The 22,288-nt window shown below is 44.5% G+C and overlaps 1 protein-coding gene and 1 pseudogene across 2 annotated transcripts in view; both read right to left on the bottom strand.

Annotated features, from left to right (window-relative positions):
• Positions 1 to 22,288, bottom strand: part of LOC146800023 (uncharacterized) — a 227,382-nt gene that overhangs the window by 169,868 nt on the left and 35,226 nt on the right. The window contains exon 1 of one of the 2 annotated variants that reach the window (XM_085620928.1): positions 19,945 to 20,115. The exons of the other annotated variant lie outside the window; for it this stretch is intronic. Coding sequence (XP_085477054.1) covers positions 19,945 to 19,968 — 24 coding nt within the window. The 5' untranslated portion in view covers positions 19,969 to 20,115. Of the gene's footprint in view, positions 1 to 19,944; positions 20,116 to 22,288 lie in introns of those variants that run through there. 2 annotated transcript variants of the gene reach the window in all.
• LOC146800025 (NADH dehydrogenase [ubiquinone] 1 beta subcomplex subunit 1 pseudogene) lies at positions 20,372 to 20,645 on the bottom strand (annotated as a pseudogene).

Genomic DNA, 22,288 nt, shown 5'->3' with positions numbered 1-22,288 from the left:
ATTAATGTTCCAAATGTACTTCATGTCTCAATGGGTGATGTGGTTAAATATAATATACGTTCAGATGACTGGGATGTGCGAGCAATCACCCCATATCTGCGACAACTTCATTGGTTACCCATTGCCAAACGTATCGAATTCAAGGCTTTGACCTTAGCCTACCGAGCCAGTATAGGTAAAGGCCCATTATATTTAAGAAAGAGACTTCGTACCTATCATCAAACCAGATCTCTCCGTTCAAATAATAAGCATCTTCTCGTCATCCCTCGTTTCGTAAAATCTAGAATGGGAGGCAAATCCTTTGAGGTGGGAGCTACTCAATACTGGAATATTTTACCGCTTGAGCTCCGCCTGATGCAGTCTGATTTGGAGTTCCGCAGGTCCTTAAAAACCTGGTTGTTTAGTCGCTCCATCTAGATCTTTGCCTTCTTGACTTGCCCTTATCTACCTCAGCGCCGGGACACCCCTTTTGGGGTAGCTGTGCGCATAACAAAATTCATTTTTTTATTATTATGTGCGAGCAATACAATCTCTGTTTTCAGATTTAAAATACTATGCAGCATTTGATGCTGAAGACTTGTATTTGAATTCTGCAAATGATGCTGACTTATTTTGCTATCAGCATTATGGCCACCATTATTTGCATAAAGCAACTACTTTTCAAGCTGTTTTTAATTGCACACAATGATAACATTGTCCCGCCCCACCAATAGGGAGTTCTAAGACCCTGTTGAATAAATGTACATATTTTACGAGTTTTGAAACCTCAAATCCTGAATCTTATTATTTTAAATTAAATTCTGAATCAAATATAAGTTATGCTTACCCACATTAAATTGTTATGCTCTGATTCCTTCATCCTTAAATTGGCTGTGGGTGGCTATGATCATTGGAAAAATACAGATGATTTGAAATCAGTTTGGGGTTCCAAAACCTGGCAGGTGCAGGGCACAGAAGCTTTGTATTGTGCATATCTTATACCAACACAAATACTATTCTTGAACGATTCCATCTATCAAACTACTTGTCTGGTTTTAGCTACGGCTAAACAACTAAAGGCTCCCGCTTTTCCTTCCCTTGCAGAATATCCAGACTGGAATGGTACTACCAATTACACGTTTGAGGAGTTGCAGTCTCTATTTACAAATGCAACATTTAATATCTCTAATCTTGACTCTATGGGTAGGTTGGTTTGGCAGACCAGTGCAGATGCATGCCAAATGCATTTCCATAACAGGGCTCCAGGTTACCACAGGATAGACCTGATCAACGATTTACAACTACACACTCCGTTACAACGTATTCTGTTGGTAAATTATGTCAGACTTGGTTACAACACTCTACCTTGTCTTCTGTTAAACAGCATTTGTCAATGTTATCGTATGATGTGGATATATCAGATTTCATAAAAGGCCTGATTGGCCCTATGCCCAACCGATGGATATATGCAGTTTACAATGAAATTTGGAAATTGTTCCAAATTGAAGCCGCTTCATGTTTAAGGGCTATAGACCAAGTTAATCTTGAAACAGTTTTTGCTGTAGTAGATAACAGTATCAATACCCTTTCATCCAGGATTTACACATTGGACAATATTGTTTCTTCTGTTGTTAATATTGTGCAGGATGATGTATCTGTGTTATATCATGGTCAGAACCAATTGCACTCTATTGTGTAGTTAGCATTGACCTTTTAGACGCTTAAAATGGCTCGAGTGCCATGGGACTATGTAAACGCGTCCTCTTTGTTTTTACCTTTTAATTTGACTGAAAGACAACAGTCTATGTCCATGAAAGATGCCACTTATACCCTTTTACAAATAGAAAAATTAGACCCATTACCATTCTCAGTAGCGGAAACAAACTGCTGTTTGGCGCGTTCATGGGGTTATAACACTGCTGTTCTCCTTATTTAAATTTACATCATGCATGAAACATTTTCCCCTAGGTCGCTATGATCCACTAGGAAATTCGTTCCTTCATGAAGTTTGGTCACTCCCCTTCACGTTTTGATGTTTGCGTGAAGACACAGAGGTGTATCTGACTGGTGAATCTTGCGATTCTTCCATTGGACACTCCTTTGTGTGCAAAAATATACAATTGCACGGCGCCTGTAATTTAGAGGCGCCTAATTTAGCGTGCATTTTAAAAGGAAAGCCCGTCCCCTCGATTAAACCAACATTCATACTGCTGTCTAACAGCAGTTATTTACTTCTGAATAATGAGAAATGCTGTGGCATGTTAATAGGCATACCGTACATTGTGACTGTCACAACGTGTAGTTTCAGGCAAAAATGTGCTGTTTCCTCCACCTCGTGGGAGTCCCGATATCTCAATTTGCCTTCCATTCCGACCTTGAAGGCAGAGTTCGACAAGCTGAGCCGAATAAGAGCTTTATTGTCCCAGAAAGAAGTTTCTCTCAGTTCTGCCCGTGACACCTATGTCCTGCAGGTGGCTAATACAAGAACAGAAGTTCAAGCACTTAAAACACTGACCTCCCACAACATTTTGGTGAGCTAATTCATTCTATCTTCAATGCTTCGCATACAACGGGGCTGTCTCATTTTATTTAAAACTGTGGGCTCTGGCCTTGCAACATCTCTTCAGACTATTTTGAAAAGTCTGTGATCCCGGCTTTCATTCATTGTATTTTTTCCAGCGTCTTCGGCGGGTTGCACTGGCTCCCAGTCAACAAAAGGATCACCTTCAAGCTCCTCAGCCACGCCCACAGAGCTTTACACAACGCCGGACCAGCATTCTTCAACAACCGTCTCACCTTCTACAACCCGAACCGCCAGCTTCGCTCCGCCGCCCTCGCCACCGTCCCACGCATCCACAGGACCTCCACCGGTGGCAGATCCTTCTCCTACCTCGCCGCTAAGACATGGAACACACTCCCCACACAGCTGCGACAAACCCAGGACCTGCTGACCTTCAGGAGACTTCGCAAGACCTGGTTGTCCCCTCCCCCCCCCCCGCTCAGCACCTTGAGACCCTCACGGGTGACTAGTGTGCTCTACAAATGATTGATTGATTGATTGAGTGATTATTCTGTGCAGCTCTTGTGCTATTCTCCATTTGCAATTTGGTTTCTCAAGCCCATTACAGGTGACTTACATGGACTATCAGGATGTCCTTCGTGCTCAATCATTTTATCATTGACAGGTGCAGTCACCTCCTCCGAATCCCGGGTAATCTGCTGCATTCTGTTTTCACAGTAATCTGTATTGGTTCCACACTTTTAGTCAGCCCAATTTCTTTCCCTGAAAAATTCCACACCTCCTTTTTAACTGTGTGCCCTAAATTTGGTGGCAAGTACTCTGTTGTGACAACTGGAAACATTCCCACTTTTGTTTCTTATGATTTTATTTTGAAAATTATATTGTCATCTTTTGTCTGTATGCCAACACCATCCATTATATGCTAAATTGAGTAATATAACTTGCGCAACTGATCACGGAACTTGTCTCACTAATGATGAATTATTGATTATTAACAAATTAACTAATTTTAACTGGGACATTCGCTAAAACATAATAGTCACTTGTTTATTTGAAATGCCTATAACTTGGACTTCTTTTCCCGAGAGGGGTAGGTTTGGAAGTTCTACTAGTCTGACTGTGGATTGGATAGCACATGTAGCAATCACAAATGAAATGGAATGGCCATTAGCCTCTCCTACTACATAAGGCCCATTTTGGTCTACCTCTAGGACTGCACAAAACATGCAATACTCCTCCCTCTCAGGCACGGTTATACCTAACTCAATCCAGTGGGAACTCCAAGTGTATATGCAAACTGTGGAAAATTGTCATTAATTTAGTAATGTTTCTGTTGAAATTTAAAATTTGGTTTAAATCATAATTTATTATTCTGCATTGTTGTTGTATGACTGGGGCTGAAGGCATATTCCCACTGAACTGCCTTGCATCCTGCATGTTCTGCAAAGAGGCTGACAGAGCTGGGACCACTGACTGCATCGTCCCATTCAGTGTCCTCGGACTCCTATTACACTGCTTTTGTAGAACCATCTGCAACTCATTTTAAAATCTATTCACATTAAATCTACGACTTTCTTTCCAATGGCCATCTTTACCACAAATATGACAAGCTCTAGTTTTCATTTCCAACATCGTCATTAGCATTACTGAAACCTCTAACTTTAAGACCACCATAACTTGTATACATTGAACACCATTACAATGTACATTAGCACCTTTTGTTTGAAAAGAACATTGTGTGACAATCTTGTCTAACAATTTTTCTTTCCATTACATCATACTAAATATGGGCTGTGATCACCGGATCCAATAACAACACAATAGCCGAAACAAATCCTGACATGCCTTATAATGCTGGATCATCAACTCCACTATGCTGCCATCAATCACTCATAAAATGCATGCACGGATTCTTCTGTATTTTGCGTTGCTCTAATAATATTCAAACAATTCACTTGTTTCTAGGGAACCTTTCCTTTCAGATGCTCCATTGCCTGTTCATATTTGTCCATGGCAATCTTAGACATTTTATAAGTAGTACCAATTCTCTGTAGTCCTTCTGGCCACTGTACTATTGTCACTCATTCGCTCCACAAATATTTAGGTACCACAATCGAAAACAACCTATCTAGATTTTTCCAAGGTTTAAAATGGTTACAATCCTGTTCACAGCAATGTACCAATTTTCCGGCTCCTCTCTAAGATTTGGAAAATTCCTTGTATAGGTCCGCAAGTTCTGCCATGTCCAGGGTACAGAAATGTATGCTCACCAGGCACATCTTGAAATGGGACTTTTATTTTCCCAACAATCACTTCACATTTAGAATCACTTGCACTCACATCTTTTTTTGATTTAGACTTTTTCGGCATTTCAAACTTGACAGAAATCCCATTCCATTCACCTCTAAACCTTGTTACTTTTTTCCGTTCTTAATCCACATTAAGTAATTTTCTGACATTGTCTTGCAAAGTTATAACCTTTTGTTTTTCGCAATTCAAATTTGGGCAGTTTCAATCTGAAAGTTTCACACATTCTCTTTTTGGATAAATCTACATTCAATTCTCCAGCCAATTTCTCAAGCTTTCCATATACATAATGCATACTTTCCTGCTTCTGTAATCAAAAACACCAATTCATCATTATTATATATTGAAATGTTATCATTATTAGTCCGGTTTCTGCCATTACATCCAAATCCTCATTAAATTAAAAAAATATAAATCTCCACCACTTTTATCTCACTCTGAGCCTCAGTGAATGGTTCATCTCTTACACTCGATTCTCTTGCTACCACGTCTTCCACCTGAAGAGGGGTCTCATTCATCAACAAATGATCCATTAACTTATCCTCTCCCCCTTAATTCACCCTTTCTTTTCTTACTTCCTTTTGTTTTATCCCTGTCTGAATCAATACATTCACACACAATGTGTTTTTCCATAAACACAATATCACATTGATAAACAGCTTTACCTATCTGACCTTATAGCATTTTCTGATGTCCTTTCTCATTGGCCATTGCGTAGGTCTCAGCTGCAGTCGTTGCTCATACATGACACACCTCAAATTGTTTCACACTGTACATTCCATTCTCAGGAAATTGCAAGTTTTCCTAATTTGTGGTAATTTTATGCCATTCTGCAAGCCACAAAGATGTATGCATACCCTGCTTAACATGCATTTCATATGTGGTGCTTCCAATTTGAGGCAAAACTTCTGCTCCATAGATTGATTTTGCCATTAGCGCACCCATTGCAGACTAAAATTAAGTTCACAATATACGTAATTTGCACATAATCAATTGCCATATGATTTTAAAACAAAACTTTGAACACAATAAGTGATATCAATACACCAAACCAGATAAACCCTTTCCCTGCCTATTGGGACATGGGACAGAAATCAAACTTGTCACAGAAAAAGGGAAAATAGCACATTAAGACACTACCAACCATACATCAAGCTAGGTTTCCAACCAGCAACAACCTACCATTGGAATCAGCCGGTTTATCCTCGCGTATAGAATATATACCATTAACACTGATTTAGTTCTTATTTACATCTAGACTAATAAGGGTCTTCAGCTTATAACCTGGCACTACATTTTTATTCAGCAGAAAAAGTTATATCTAACTAGATTTCCCCTTAAAGTCAAACCTTTTACATAAACCACATAATCGCAACTATATCATCAACAAAAATAGAATCCACAGCACATAATGATGTACAACACATTGCAATTCAATATAGTTTCACAATTGTTGACGATCTCTTCGGGGGATTCACAAAGCACAATACCGTTGGCAAAATACAATTAACTGCAAACAAACTCACATAATCAATAGAACATCTCACATGTAACAAGATCTCCCACGAGGTGCAAAATCCTATTAATACTCATGGAGTCCACTCATCAGACGACAAACACTGTTACTCTGGCAATAATCTAATATCTCCACAATTATCCATTTTTTCGCCACTGCAGTTTTTCACTAATCAGTCAAACTATTGTTCATTAGATTGTCTATTTGTCCGCATTTTCCACCAAATGTCCACAGTGCCAACAATTCCCACAATCATGAAGACCGGTTTTCCACATTCCGTTGGGGGGTCCAAAGACTGCGGTGGAATATGTCATACCTAACCTTGTGACTCTTTACAGTCTTGTCCCGTTCCGAAGTGCACCTAGCTCAGATAGCTAATGTCAAGCCATGCATCGCTCTGTCCTTTATCAACAAGAATTTCCTTCTTTTCAACATTAAGTTTTAGCTTAATGCTACCCATCCGTTGGCAAATAGAAAATATATTTTTGAAAATGCAGAATGGGAGGTTGTATTATCTAGACAGATCGAAAGTGGAATATCACCAGGGTACATTTATGATCTAACTCCTAGCTCTGATAGGGCATTTAGCGAAGGCCTGACCTATATATTGAATAGGTGGCGCATAGGTGGGCATTTTCACAACCTGAAAACAATTAATTGCCTTTATTTGCTATAATTTTTGATTTCCTAGCTTTCCAAACAGAAGTCAACTTTCAAGGTATAACTATTTTTTTTTAAATAAAGAGTTGAAGTTCATTAAACATCAAAGGAATATCCACAAACAGCAGTCAGAAGAATATAATATATATAACTTTTTCTTTTTTTAGAAGTAAGGTTTCATCCACCAAACCACAACAGATATCTAAAGCAACTGCCTTAGTTAGAACTTGTTTAAATGCTTAGGCATAAACACACTAAAATGAAGCACAGCTAAGGTTCCTAAACCCCTACTAGACTGCTGACCTCAGATACTGCTAGAATGCTAAGGAGGACGTGTGTATCACTTTGCTTGTATTAGCAATTGTCATTTTATTTAAATACCTGTTTAAATCTCATTAAATATTTAGTACCAGTGCACAATTACACATATTGTAACCACAGTGAAATGTTGTTATTTCTAATGTATATTGCACATTTTAGCCTACCTTCTCTAGTACTGGAGGAAACATAAAAATATGATGGGAGGGATGATTTAATTAATATCGGCTTCTTGTAATTACTCGGGCGGCATCCCAGTACATTGTTTTTTGCCCACAACGCCACCTCAGAGTAGAGTCAGCTGCATGCAAATCAGCCTCGACCGTGCACCAATAGGAACAGTCCAACCCAGTCCATACTGCTAAGCTACTTCCTCTCTAAACCAGAATACAAGCAAACCAAAACGGATTTTGCCCAAGTTGGGCCTCTTCAATCTGGTGCAGCTTGGTTCCAATGCCAAAAGGAGCATGGGACCCAAATCTGCTCCTTCTCATTGTACTTAAAGCGTTGCAGTCAAGTAAACATAAAAGTGATGGGAGAAATGCATGAATTAAACTCAGCAACTGTTAATTACTCAGGACGCATCCTAGTCCATTATTTTTTTGCCCACAATGCTACCTCAGAATAGACCCAGCTAGTTGCAGACCAGCCTGGCCCTGCTCAGACAGGTGCAGTTCAGACCAAACACCAAGCCAGGTTCTCTCTGAACCTGAACACAAACAACCCAAGACCAGTTTCACTGTAGAAAAACAATGCACTTGATTTGTGTAGCCAGAGTATTTGTCAGTGGCTGATATTAATCCAAGCGTTCTATGCATTTCCTTGTTGTTGTTGCAGTTTATGCCCTAAGTGCGATGGGTATGCCCAGATGTGGGTCCCGTGCTTACTGTGCCATACGCCTCAAGCTGCACCTCATTGATGAAACTTAAGTAGGTCGAAACCTGTCTGTGGTTGCTTGTAGTACCTTCTGGAAGGGGCCTTGCCTGGCTGTTTGGCGTGGACTGCTCCCATGAGGAGCAGAATCAGTACTGATTTGTATAACGTGGGGCCTTTGTCTAGAGTGGCACTGTGGGTGAGAAACATGGACTTAAATGCAGCCCAAGCTATTGCCAGTGGCTGATAAGATGGCATTGGCCCGAGCCTCCCAGGAACCCATTTCTACGAGTCCAAAGTTGCCATCGCTCTGTAACCACACTGTTCTTCCTCACCTTTGTTGCTTTTCTGTCTTAGTGCTCATTTCCCCCAGTTGCTCTAATGTGATGACACTCCCAGGCAGAATTCAGGCCCGCTCACCTAGATCGTAGGACTTTTAAAATGGGTATCACGACACCTGCCACCACTATCCAACCCCACTGGCCCAACCTTGAAACAGTTCCTCCGGACCTCACAGCTAAACAGCTAAGCTCCCCACGAACAATTTAGCACACTAAGCTGGCACCCACAAACAAGAATTTAAACCCCAGATGAGGATGATCAAGAATGAGGGTCAGGAAATGCAGAAAAGAAGTATGGTGGGCCTTTAGGGGGCTATGAGCCTGTTGCTTTTTATTTAGTACTCATTGTAGGCGGTCTTATCTGACCTCTCGTTTGAGCTCTTGGCCTAACTTCATTAGTTGCATCTTGGGTTGAGCTCCTCCAGACCAGGCTGTGCTCTTCTCAGCCTCGCAGGTGTGGAAAGGCCCATAACTAAGTCTGCGCACGGTGATCAGAATAGCTGTTGTGCATGTTATAACCTGACAGTTTTTGACTTTTTGAAAATGCCCAGAAAGCGGTTTTAAAACTAGCATTAGCAAAGACAATAGGTCTCGCATATGCGAGAGCTACTGGCTTTGGCAAGGTGTTTTAGCCATCTTGTACACCATTGGGGCTGCTGATCAGCATGGCTAAGTGGTGTGGTGTGGGGTAGATTGAAGTGGGATAGATTGGGATAAAATGGAATGGGTTATAGTGGAGAAGGGGTACATTGGCATAGAGTAGAGTGGGGGTAGAATGGATTGGAGTGGGGTAGATTGGAGTAGAGTGGGATATATTGGGGTAGAGTGGAGTGGTATATATTGTGGTAGATTGGGGAAGAGTGGAATGGGGTTGATTGGGGTACACTGGAGTGGGGTAGACTGGGTGTATTATAGTAGGGCAGAATTTAATGTTTTGGGAGTAGATTGGGGTAGTTTGGAGTACTGTAGATTGGAGCAGGGTAGTTTGGGGTAGCAGATTGGAGTGGAGTGGTATGCCGTGGGGTGGATTGTACTGGAGTGGGGCAGATTGGGTAGAGTGAAATGGAGTGTGGTAGATTGGGGTAGAATAGAGCGAGGTAGATTGGGTGGTTTGGAGTGGGTAGACTGGGGTAGAGTGGAACGGTGTAGGAAAGTGGCTCTGTATATATATGTAAAACAGTCAATGGTTTCCTATGGGAGAAAATTGAGTTAGTAGTAAGTACGGTCGTAAGCACTTTTCAGGGTCAGTGCTGGGCACCAAGATCCAGCACTGGGATCTCTCCTAATAGCAGCTGAGTATTTCCATTTTCGTTACTCGGTTGATTTTAGGTGAATATTTTAAAGTTTAGAAACTCCACACTTAGAAGAAATTTCAAGAGAAACCAGTCAATGTTACCCTATGGAAGAAAAGTGAGTTATCGGCTTTAGGGTAAGTACTCGACTGGCAGAGTTAAGGTTCTGGGCATAGACTCAAGGGTCTCCCAGGGTCAGGTAAGTACAGTTGTTACACCCTCAGCGGCACAGGGGCAGCCGGGTGCAGAGTGAGTTAGGCACAACGTTATCCAGGGGGCCCTTGGTTGGTGGCTGCTGACTAGCAGGCCACGCTGCTGTGGGAGCTAGGCTCCTGATCACTTGCTCAGGGCAAATGGGGAAGTAGGTAGGAGTAGAAGTTGCACTGCCAGGGCCACTCAGGCGGCTGGGTGCAGGGTGCTTTTGAGCCTTCGGGCGCTCAATGGATTGCAATGGAAAAGCTCAAGGACGAACAAAGGCTGCAAGCTCGGGGACGAAGATTCTTCAGGTGCCACCACCACTTCGAGAGGTAAGTTGGGTAGTTGGAGGATAGGTAGGTACCCAGGAGTCGGGCACAGGGGGCCGCAGGGCGCCGGGGTGCCTTTTGGTGTCGGGAAATCTTACCCTCTGTTGATTGCAGTTGGGGGGGGTCCCTGGTTCTGAGGCTGCAGGCGTCGTCAGGAGCGTCGAGGTGTGTCCTTGGGTACCGGATTCGGGGTCACAGTCACCGGGGGGACATCCTCGGGGTGTTTGTCCACTCCAGCACAGGCCAGGCTTGGCGGGTGCAGAGTGTGCAGGGTTCGCGGTTCCTGGCTGATGCCAGGGGTTAGATACTTGCTTTGAGCAGAGCCACTGCTCGTGGGCGTCCCAGATGCTCAGAGTCACAAGGTAACCAAGTCCTCCGGGGTATGTGAGGTTGCTGGCCACAGGAGGTGCCGGGATTTAGCAGGAGCAAGTTCGAGGGCCAAAGCAGTTGGTGTCTTCCTCTTCTTAGCAGCTGCACGGCAGGTCTTCTTTCTTCTTGATCTTCTTTGTTGTTTTGGAATCTGAGGAAGGTTCAGGGTGCCCCTAAATACTAAATTTAGGGACGTTACAGGTAGGTAAAGGGCAGGGACCACTGGGTTCCTGTCCTGGGGTGAGTACACCTCCTATCCTGCCACTCTCCTGTGGGAGGGGGGCAGTGGCCTAGCCCTGATTGGGCCTGAGGGGTGGGGTTGGCTGAGGCTGGCACACCCCCTGTCCTTCCTTGGGGTTTCCGGCTAGTCTTCCCGCCAGAGTGGGGGTTTAGAACCAGTAGGGGCCAGTTGCTGAGTACAGAAAGTGGCCTGGAGAAGTTCACAAATGTGGCATGCCTTTGAAGCTTCCTCTGCCCATCCTTGGGGAGGAGACCTAGCACCTCGCCCAGGATGTGCATTGTTGCAGGCCCAGAGTTGTGGCTCTCTACCCAGGGGTCCAGCAACATCTCTGCTGTGTGGCAGCCTAGGCAGCCCCTCAGACCAGACGTGGATTGTAGGTTAGGTTCAGGGGGCATCTCTAAGATGCCCTCTGTTGTGCATTGTACATTAAATCCTGCACTGCCATCAGTGCGGGTTTAATGTGCTGAGAAGTTTGATACCAAACTTCTCAGTCTTCAGTGGAGCCATCATGGTGCTGTGGAGTTTGTGTTTGACGAGCTCCCAGCTCCATATACTCTTAAATGGCAGCACTGCACTTACAGTGCCCAGGAATGGACCTGGGTACTGTAGGGGCACAGGGCTCATACTCCTGTGCCCACACCACTGGCATAGAACACCCAGCTAGAGGGGTGGCTGATGTATGCCAGGGCAGTGTAGGTTGTGGGCATGGCACACAGGGATGTGTGCCATGTCGACTCTCTGTTTTGTCCTGTACCCAGGCACTCAGCCTGCAAGGGCAGTGTGTTTGTGTTAGGGTACAGGGCCTCTAAGGGTGGCACAGTAAGTGCTGCAGCCCTTAGAGGCCTTCCCTGGTCACAAGGGTACCATTTACCAGGGGCTGACATGTGGCCAGGATTTGCCAATTTAGGTTAGGAACATAGGCCCTGGGCACCTGATTGGCAGGAGTCCAGGGCACACTCAAAGTACATTCAGCAATTCAGCAAAAAGTGGGGGCATACCATGCAAGAAAGATGGCACTTTCTCACAAGCGGGTAGATTGAAGTGGAGTGCGGTGGAGTAGAGTTGGATAAATTGGAGTGCAGTAGAGATTGGAATGGAGTGAGGTAGATTGGAGAAGAGTGGGGTAGACTCGAGTGGAGTGGGGTAGCTTAGAGTGGAGTGGGGTAGAATGGCTGGATTAGAGAAGGGTAGTGGAGTAGTTCTGACCTTTCCCTTTACAGCTCTCCCACTCAGATTAACCTGCAACAACATCCCCTGCAAGATATCAACTTGCCCAATATCACCAATGGACTACAGATTCTTTAGTTGACAGAGGGTGGGAGAGGATGGGAGCTCACCCGCTCCCACGTTGGTTAATTTCAGCGGTACGAAATGATACTTTTTGCATAGTTTACCCCCAGATTGTTGCCTTAACTTTTTTGCCAGCTATAGAACTCTGTGCACTTTACCCCTGCTAACCTGTGCTTCTCCTTTCAACATAGTAAAATTGATATCCTCCTAATTGGCATATTTAACTTTCTTATAGGTCCCTAGTATATGGTACAACATGTACCTAGGGCCTGTAAGTTAAATGTCACTAGTGGACTGTAGAACATATTGTGCCATCCACTGCAGTGCAAGTGTAAAGCATGGGTTGGGGGTGATACAATCAGGAGGAGTTGGGGGCCAGAGCTACAGGGCCCGGATTTTGACCTCCCTGGTGCAAGCACTTAGTTCAATGGACCAACACTGAATTAGAAAGCCAGTTGAACTGCGACTCGAACACAAACCCACTAAGCAATACTGCGCAGGAAGCGTTTTCTGGTAACTATCAATTTCATAAGATGAGATCAGGGACATTTTGGAAATCCAAACAGTCCTTTTGGAAATTCATAACACATTCAAAATAGCACTTAGAAAGGAGATATGTAATTTAAAACATTTATTTTAACATTTTAATCTAGTGCATAAAATATGAGCAGTAACTACACAGAACAAGAATTTTTTTTTAGCAAATTCCTAACATCCTAACACACTAAAGCGTTTCTAAGCAATATGCTAAACTTTAGCTAAAGTGTTAAATAACAACCCCACTACTGTAGTTTCTTAGGACGGGTCACACAGCACACCTTGGAATAGCAAGCCTGGCTGTTCTTTATCACAATTCTATCTGTGAATCAAAAACAGAGCATTAGGCCCAAGGTCATTTCTCTACACTGGTCCTGGAACCGCCCTCCGTCCATAGCTGGTTGGCAGTACAAACTGGTGCGGCCTCTGGATAAATTTCTAGCGCAAAGTATCTCTCTCTAATTAATGGTCAGATACCTGCGTTTCTTATTTTTATTAATAAAACTCAGAGATAATACACATTTATCAGACTAAAGTAAAGAGGAAATAAATGCATCCTCACAATTCACATATTGATTACAGGCATCCATTATTATAAACAAAATGCATGAAAAGCAAATATATGGGCAGCCATTATGCAATGAGAGCACTTATACATTGATAACAGAAAATATGTTGGCTTACACAGTGAACATTCATGGCGATATCAACATTTTCTATGTATGTTTGAGAACTTCACACTTTCTACTCAAAGAGATAACAGGAGTCTGCAGACAGAGCCAATATCTTGGGTCAGGCAAAAGCACGAAATGCTTACCACTGGAGCTGGCTGTAGCAGTTTAAACACTGCAAGTCTACCTGTTGAAATAACCCAATACGACAGGTCCAAACCTTACTTTTAGAAATCAATAAGTCATGTAAGCCTTACAGCCCATAAGGCTGGGTGCATGGTACTTAAATGTAGGACACATAGAAATGTAATGTTAGCATGTCCTTATAGTTACTACCACCCAAAAGCTATTTTTACTAGGAAGGCTGACTGGCCCATAGGGAAAAACTGGGAAGTAATATTAAAAACTAATACTGTACCTTCGGAAAGGGATGAGCTAGAAAAAGAATTAAACAATGATTTTTAAGAGATATTAAAAATCAATTAAATGCTGATGTTGGATTTTTAATAAATATTAAGGAAATGCAACTTTTAGAAAGTTGCCCTTTCTCTGCCTGAACTGTCAGGCGGCTAAATAACATAAGCCTCTGCCAGTTCCCAGTGATTAGCATTTGAATAAGTGATAAATGCCTCCCACGAGCAAACAGGCTAACCTGAATGGGTAGGGATGACTCCTCTGAGGTCATCAGAATATGAGGGTCGGGCTGTGGGCCTCCTTTTGACAACACAGTTCTACTTGACAGGTCTGCTGAACCGAATGTAACATTTGAAAAGGAGAGAACAGGATGCCAAGACATTACTTATGTATCCACGGCTTGGTTGTTGAACGACCCTGTTTTTGTCCTATCAGACTTCTGTCTCTGGGTTTATTGTGGGTAAAGTAGCTGCTTCAAACTGCGTTTTAGTGTTAGGTATGGCACAACAGTAGGATCACTGTAGTTTATTCCTCACACACACTCCCAACCCTCAGAGCCCAAGTTTAGTGTGGCCCCGGGAACTTTTAACCTATTTATTAGGTCATGCCCAGGAGCCATTCCCATGCACTAGCTAGTGTCAGGCATTTTTTTATTTTTTTTATTTAAGAAGTTTTCTATAGCGTTGGCCTGACCCTAGGGTATCGGGAGCGCTTTACAGCAGGTACATAGTAGATAATCCCCAGATACAAAATAGAAGAGCGGCATATTAACAGAAGAACGCAAAATAAAAGAGCAACACATTCTAGTGCAGGACAGTTTTGCCTTCAGGATTATTCGGAGTCTTAGAGCTGGAGCAGAGCTCGGTGTCCGCTAGCTGCCTCGAGCTATCCACTCCCTAGGGAGTGGTTGCGGAACAAGGTTTTGAGTTGGCTTTTGAATTCTACATAGGAGGGAATGGTTCTGAAGAGAGGGGGAATGGAGTTCCAGATTTTAGGAGCGCTTCCGGTCAAGGATTAATCCGCAGTTTTTTTTCTTCTAGTTTTTGGTGGGATGAGTAGGAGGGAGTTTGAACTTCTCAGGTTCCTGGTCTGGCCAGCTTTTTTGAGTTCTTTTGCCAGGTATTCGGGTTTGCCAGTGTGAAGGGCTTTATGGGTGAGGCAGGCTGTTCTGAAGCTAATCTGCATTTCGACTGGAAGCCACTTAAGTTCCCTGAGTGCAGGGGAGATATGCTCGAATTTCTTAATACCAGTGATCATTCTGGCAGCCGCATGCAGCGTTGTTTTGATGGGAGCCAGATGCAATTTAGGAATTCCTGAGAGCACTGCATTCCCATAGTCCAGTCTTGACAGTACCAGAGATTGGGTGGCCTGTTTGAGATCACAGGTCGGAATGAAGGGTTTTATTTTGTTCAGTAGTCTGAGGTTAAGGAAAGCACTTTTGGCCGAATTCTTAATGTGTCTCGTCATGTTCAGTTTTGGGTCTCGAGTGATGCCTAGAGATTTGACAGAGTCTGCTAGAGTGAGATTCCAGTTGAGCGCATCGATGGCCTTTAACCATTCGGCAATTTGGGGGTTATCTTCCTTATTCGAGATGAGGAGTGTCTCAGTCTTATCAGGGTTTAGTTTAAGGTGGTTGAATGTCAGCCAGTGTTGGACATCTCTCAGTACATCATTGAGTCTTTGAATGTCTTTGAGAGATGTAGTTTCCAGATAGATCTGAGTAGCATCAGCGTAGAGATGGAAGCGGATGTTGGCTTTCCTGAGTAGTTTGGAGAGAGGTTCCATGTAGATGTTAAAGAGTTGTGGTGATAGCACCGAGCCTTGAGGGGCGCCCTTGTTGACTTGTCGGAAGTGAAGTTTTTGATTTTTATTTTTTGTGAGCGATTGTGTAGGAAGGAGGAGAACAATTTGAGGACTACCTCACCAAGACCAGCTCTTTCTTGGAGAGCCCTTATGAGGAGTTTGTGATCTACTGTGTCAAATGCTGCCGAGAGGTCAAGGAGAATGAGGAGGCAGCATTGGTCAGAGTCTAGTGATCCATGGATATCATCGATGATGTTGAGGATCGCGGTTTCTGTGCTACAGCCTTTTCTGAAGCCAGACTGGTGGGGGTCCAAGAAGCTGATGTTGTCCAGGTGCTGGGTTAGTTGATGTAGTACGCATCTTTCTAGGGTTTTTGAGAGAAGGGGGAAGTTCGACACAGGTCTAAAGTTGTTCAGATCCGTAACGTCTAGGCCGGGTTTTTTCAACAGGGGTGTGACTTGACCCGTTTTAAGGCAGTCTGGAACGACTCCGTTTTTCAGGGAGCTATTTATGAATGTGCTCCAGAGCGGATCTAAGGCGTGATTCAGCTTTTTAGTCAGTAGGGGAGGAATGGGGTCTAGGACATGAGCTGAGGGTTTGGAGGTGGAAATCAGCGTGACTATCTCAGTTTCTTGAATGGGGCGGAAGCTTAGCCAGTAATTGGAAGAGGTACCAGGAGAAAGATCAAGCGATCCAGCCACGATGCTCTTCGTGGGGTGCGTATTGTTGACGTCCAGTGAGATTTTGATTTTAGCGATCTTATCATTGAAGAAGTTGGCGAAGTTATCGCATAGTTCTTTGGATGCCTGTATAGAGGAGGGCACGGGCTTGGAGGTTTGTTGTCTGATGATGCTATAGAGCTCCTGGATTTCTTGTTTTTGATGTGATCGTTGTACTTCCTACGGGCTGATTTGAGTTGATCGCGGAGGATGGAGGTAGGGTTATTTCTCCACTTACTTTCTTTGGCTCTTCATTTTCTCCTTTCAGAGTTGAGGTCGGAGTTGAACCAAGATCTGGATGGAGTGGCTCGGCTCTTTTTCAGCTTTAGGGGAGCTAGTTGGTCAAACATGGACACTAGCTTTGCGTTAGAACACTCAGTGAGTTCATTTGTGGAGAGGTGGTCGTTGGTGTCGGGGAGAAGTGAGCTTATCCGTTCTTCATGGACTCTCACGGGAACCTGAGAGAAGTTTCTCAACCATTTGGGGAGGGGGGGGGGTCTTGCATAGGCGTTTGAAAGAGTTAGTTGGTTGATATGGAATAAGATCATGTGGTGGTCTGACCAGTCGACGGGGAGTATGTGATTGATTGTGATTGCGTTTCTTTGAGCGATGATGGCATCCAAGGTGGCTCCTTGGATGCATGGTGGTATAAATATGGCACCCCCAGTCACTCACTTCTGAACACTTTCTGAATCAGGAAGAACAAAAGAGGAAAGGATCTGCTGTCTGTGACCCAAGAGGGGCTCTAAAGGACTGGACCTGCTCCCTCTTGCATCCAGGACAAAGAAGTAGACTCCAAAGGACATAAGGCTAACCTCTTGTTCAACCTACAGGAAAACAGCAAGCTACAAGAGGCATTTACTGTAACTGCCCAGCTGAGCAGTGGCAACTAGACCTGTACTGGACCCTGCTGTTGGCCTTCGCTTGACACCCTGTGAACCATTAACTGCCTTCCCTGAGGCCTTTGAGGCGGGGGGCTTTAGAAGTGTACTCCCTGTGGTGAAGTGGCACTTGAAAGACTAAATCAGGAGGTAAAATCTTTTACCAGCACAAACCTGGTTGGTCTACCTGACCCGTGCTCCATCACAGTCAGCCCCAGCCTCCTCAAACTGTGCCTAGTCCTGGTCTACAGTGAGCCTCAATCAATCACTCAGGGGTTTACATAATGCGGCTACTCAACCATAAGGGTCTCAAGGCAGTGAGGAGGGTGGGGCTGCTCAGCCGTCTGGGTGCAGGGGTTCAGTCTAAGAGCCAGGTCTTGCGAACCTTCCTGAATTGGGTCAGCGGCGGGGATTGCCTGAGGTGGAGAGGCAGGGTGTTCCAGGTCTTGGCGGCGAGATGGGAGAAGGTTCTTCCTCCGCCTCTGGTCTTGTGGATCCGTGAGCGGTGGCCAGGGCCAGTTGGGTGGAGCGAAGGTATCTGGTGAGTACGTGGAATGAGAGGCGGTGGTTCAAATATGCTATTCCTGAGTGTAGAGAGCTTTGTAGGCATGTGTGAGGAGCTTGAAGGTGATTTTTTTGATGACTGGGAGCCAGTAGTTTTTTCAGAGGTGTTCAGTGAAGTGGTTGTGGCAGATGATGTTGAGGACCAGTCTGGCCTCTGCGTTTTGAATGTTTCTGTAGATTCCTGAGGCGTTTCTGGGTGAAACTGACGTAGAGTGTGTTGCCGTAGTCAAGACCGCTGGTGATGAGTGCGTGGGTGACCGTATTTCTGGATTCTGTAGGGATCCATCTAAATGTCTTTCGAAGCAGGCGGATTGTGTGGATGCAAGATGAGGATAAAGCGTTGATCTGGTGGTTCATTGTGAGCAAGGAGTCCAGTATGATGCCAAGACTACGGTCGAGGTCCGTGGGGGTGAGAGAGATTCCCAGTGCAGCGTGCCACCAGGAGTGGCCCCAGGCTGAGGGGGTGGGTCCCAGCATGAGTACTTTGGTTTTCTCCGAGTTGAGCTTGAGGCAGCTTTCTTTCATCCAGGTGGCAACAGCATTCATCCCGCAGTGGAAGTTGATTCTGGAGGTTATGGGTTCGTTGGTGAAAGAGAGGATGAGCTGGGGGTCGTCAGCATAGGAGACGAGGTTGAGCCTTGACTACCAATGGCACTCTGTGCTATTTCTACTTAAAACTTTTTTTTAAATCATATCTCAGTCAGTTTGGAATTTTTATTGTTTTGCATCTTTACTTTATTACTGTTATTTCTTGAGGTGTGTAGTCCGACACCACATTTAATAATCCAATTTCTAACACTGGGTCACAACAAGAACTTTCAACATAAAACCATACTATGGGTGTACGTTAAGCAATTTTTGCAGAGAGTATATTCCATACCATTAATTAAGAGGCATTTGTGTGTGTTTAGACTACCAGGACCTGAATACGGGCATTTAGGTATATCACCACCATTTTTACAAGATAAACAAGTTGATAAGTTGTTGAAGGAATTCCTCTCATTTTTGTGTGCTCGCTTTATTCTATATGTATCATAAGATGGACCTAGATCATGAGTTTGTTGTATGCTCTTTGGACTGGCATTGTTGGCCGCCACTTTCAACGCAATATGCAATAGAAAGATAAATGTCAGGTGGGGTGGGATCCGTAAACTACCTGAGTCACACCATATCTCAGGAAGTAGTTAAAACCTAAAATAATTTAGTAGCAGCAATAAACAGGACCGTCTCAGCCAGTGATAAAGGTCAGGTCACATTATTCCTTGGCTTTTCTTAACATGGATCCAAATTCGGAAAAATATTTGCTACTATTGCTGACCCTTTTAGAGCCATTCTAAAAACAATTGTCCAATTGTACTGGGCTGACACATGCCAAGAAGCTTTTGACTTAATCGAGGAACAAAAAGCTTTGACTAACACGTTGGGTTGCTTTGAATTAAGAAGAAAACATCTTAACTGGGGATGTCAGTAAAAGAGGGCTGGTGTGTCTTTATCTCACATTGTGCATAACAACGAATAGACAGTAGCCATAGGACAATAAAGGGTGCTGAACATAATTGTTGTGCAGTATACTGGCCTGGTGCAAGGAAGAGTGTAGCTGATTCTTTATCTCGGTTGACTGTGACCTGCACTGATGAGAAGAACGAGCCCCGGGACAATTTAAACCTGAATGTCGAAGTTGAAAGTCTGGACAAGAATGAGTGGGAGAGAACTGTGGCAAAGTAAAACAATAGTAAGTAAACGGTTGGTCGAGGAAGCAGGTTCTTGAAAGTAACCTCACACCAGGAAGTAAAAGATGAACTGTTTGTAGAACCGTGAAATAAAAAGAAGGAAAGGTTGAGCTTTTTTTTTAAAAGAGACAAATTGCTTAACTGCCCTGGCAGATGAAGGCCAGACTGGTGCTCAGGCCTCGCTCCCTGGGTGTAAGCACTGGTTTAACCACTGTAGAGCAGTGTCACCCAGCAGATAAGGCTCCACCGCCCTGTGAGGGGTACACTCACATGCTGGGGTACGGTCAGCTCAAGTAACTTTAGAGCTGCCGTTGGAGTCCTATCTCACTGATTATTCTGTGTCAAAGGACACAGTACTGTCTCCATGCTCCTACTTTCCTCAGAAAATACTCACTTTTGCTGACTCCCGCCGAGGCATATCTTTTCTGCTCTCCCTTTCAAGTGAACCTTCAGAGACTGAGCTGTAAGTGGCAGCGGCGGGGGGTGAACAAAGCTGAGGCCGTCGGTCCCTCGCTCCTGCCTACAAATACCTTAGTGATACACAAGTCTGATGCACTGACGTGAATCAGTGACTTTAACTGCGCATGCGCAGGAAAAAGACACCACCCGGCAGTTGGGATCTGAGGTGATAGTGTCTGGGCACAATTACTTACAGAGATACCAGATCGGCGCATGCGCACGACAATGATAAACCCGCCTACGCATGCGCAGAACGTTAGCCCACATCTGCGCATGCTCAGATTGAGGTCACTGCTCGTTATCTGCGGGAAAGACACGTCATTTAATGTTTACATACATCCGTTTCAAGCCCTACATCAAATCACAAAGCAGATGAAACAGCGAGGGCAGATCGATACACCAAAATGTGCAATTGAATATAAGAGTCCATTTAGCTGGTAGAATTCATTTCCACGTAACTTCTTCCCCTGGCTTCAACTCCCTCCTGAATAACACACTCTTGTTGCGGAATTCGGTCAAGCGTTCGTCATTCTTTCGATCCCAGTACCATCCAATCACAAATCCCAGAGGGACAAATACATTGACCCAATGATCACGTACAAAGTTGAACATGCGACCATGGTGGCTCCTTTCAGCAGTGACTGGAGGCCCAGACATAGGACAGATGCGAAAGGACACGTGTATTTCTTTTCACTGGCAGGCAACGCAGCCTCCACTGCGCGCTTGTGTCCACATGTTGGTACTTCTGTCTAGTGTTGTTACTGCTACAGCTCCACAGTACGGAGCAGCCTCTGCACAGAGGGTGCACGGATCTTAGACTTGTCTCCCTGGAGCGCAGTCATTAACACAGATATCGACATACTCCTGTTTGGGTTGCGAAAAATATATTGTAGCTAGAATTGCAGCCCTTTCCAACAGAAACAAATACTGGCCATATGTTGTTGCTTTAAGAGTCTGCAAAGGCCCGGACTATGATGTAGTGTCCTGCGAGACACGTTCTAGTGGTTCGCAGGAAGCATGTAATCCCATCCTCGTCGCCAATGTGGTGTCGGGCCTCAGGCCCACATGATACCAATAAGTGACACGGACACCTGGCTGAACTGTGCAGTAAACTGGCCACGAGCACGTGCACCCGGGCCTTTTTATTAGCGGGGCCACGTCACTCGTGACACCCGTGATGGATGGGTGTCGGGTGCAGTGTGTCCAGCCCTCGAGGGAGTGGCTGGGATTACATGCTTCCTGCGAACCACTAGAACGTGTCTCGCAGGACACTACATATGATACTGAACAGGTTGGTATGTATGCATTCGAAACCACTTTTTTGCCTTTGTTTTCTTTAATGATTAGTCAACACTCGTTAAACGCTCTAAAATACATTTAAAAGTACTTTCTATATTTGCCTTTTAAATTATATATAACGGCAAAAAACACTGACTTAAGGTGATTTTGTTTGTATTTATGTACTGGCTGGGTGGTGGTGCCGGTAGAAAACCGGCCAAGTGGCAACCCTAGTCGTGAAAGACATTGTGGATAGGGTTGCAAACTTTCCTAGAGAAGAATACCGACCATTTGTTGTAGCTTTAAGAATCTGCAAAGGTCCAGTAATGATACCATATAGGACATTAAACAACAATCATATGTATTCCTTTATACCATGACTTTACTGCCTTTGTTTACGCTAAATATTAAGGATCATCTACACAGCTCTAGAACATATTTAAAAGTGCTTTCTATTTATATCTCTTGTTTGAAGTATGTTTCAGTCCTCTTTTGTCTCGAGCGTAGGCAGGAGCCTGGGAGAAGAGAAATCTGTTGTGATGTTCTCAAATGAGGAAGTAAGAAAGGGCATAGCGGGGTTGTTAAAAAATAAGGCCCCAGGTCCAGACGGGATTCCTCCTGATCTGTATATTTCTAATATGCCGCTGACCGCGGCCCCCGCAGGGGGCCAATCGGCGGTCGGCGCCTTAGTGCCCCCGCGGCACCGCTCACCCCTCCACACCCCCTCCCACTGGGGGGGGGTGCGGGAACGCAGACCGGAGCCCCCCTCCTCGGGCTGGCTGGAAGTGACACGCAATGCGTGTCACTTCCTGGCCCTGGTGTGAGGGGGAGGCTATTTAGCCTTCCCCCACCCACCTGGCGACCTCTTTGTCGCCCACCTCGCCATAAGGGGACATAAGGGATCTCACAGGGTTTGAGTCCCGCTAGCGCTGTCACACGGTCATGAGGTGGCAGAATTTCAAACTCTTCTTTCTGCTAGGATGGTTCCCTTCCAGCTAGTT

This window comes from Triturus cristatus, chromosome 8 (assembly GCF_964204655.1).
Source record: "Triturus cristatus chromosome 8, aTriCri1.1, whole genome shotgun sequence".
Lineage (NCBI taxonomy): Eukaryota > Metazoa > Chordata > Amphibia > Caudata > Salamandridae > Triturus > Triturus cristatus.
The sequence above is the reverse complement of the archived record's forward strand: the minus strand, read 5'-3'. Positions and strand labels throughout refer to the sequence as shown.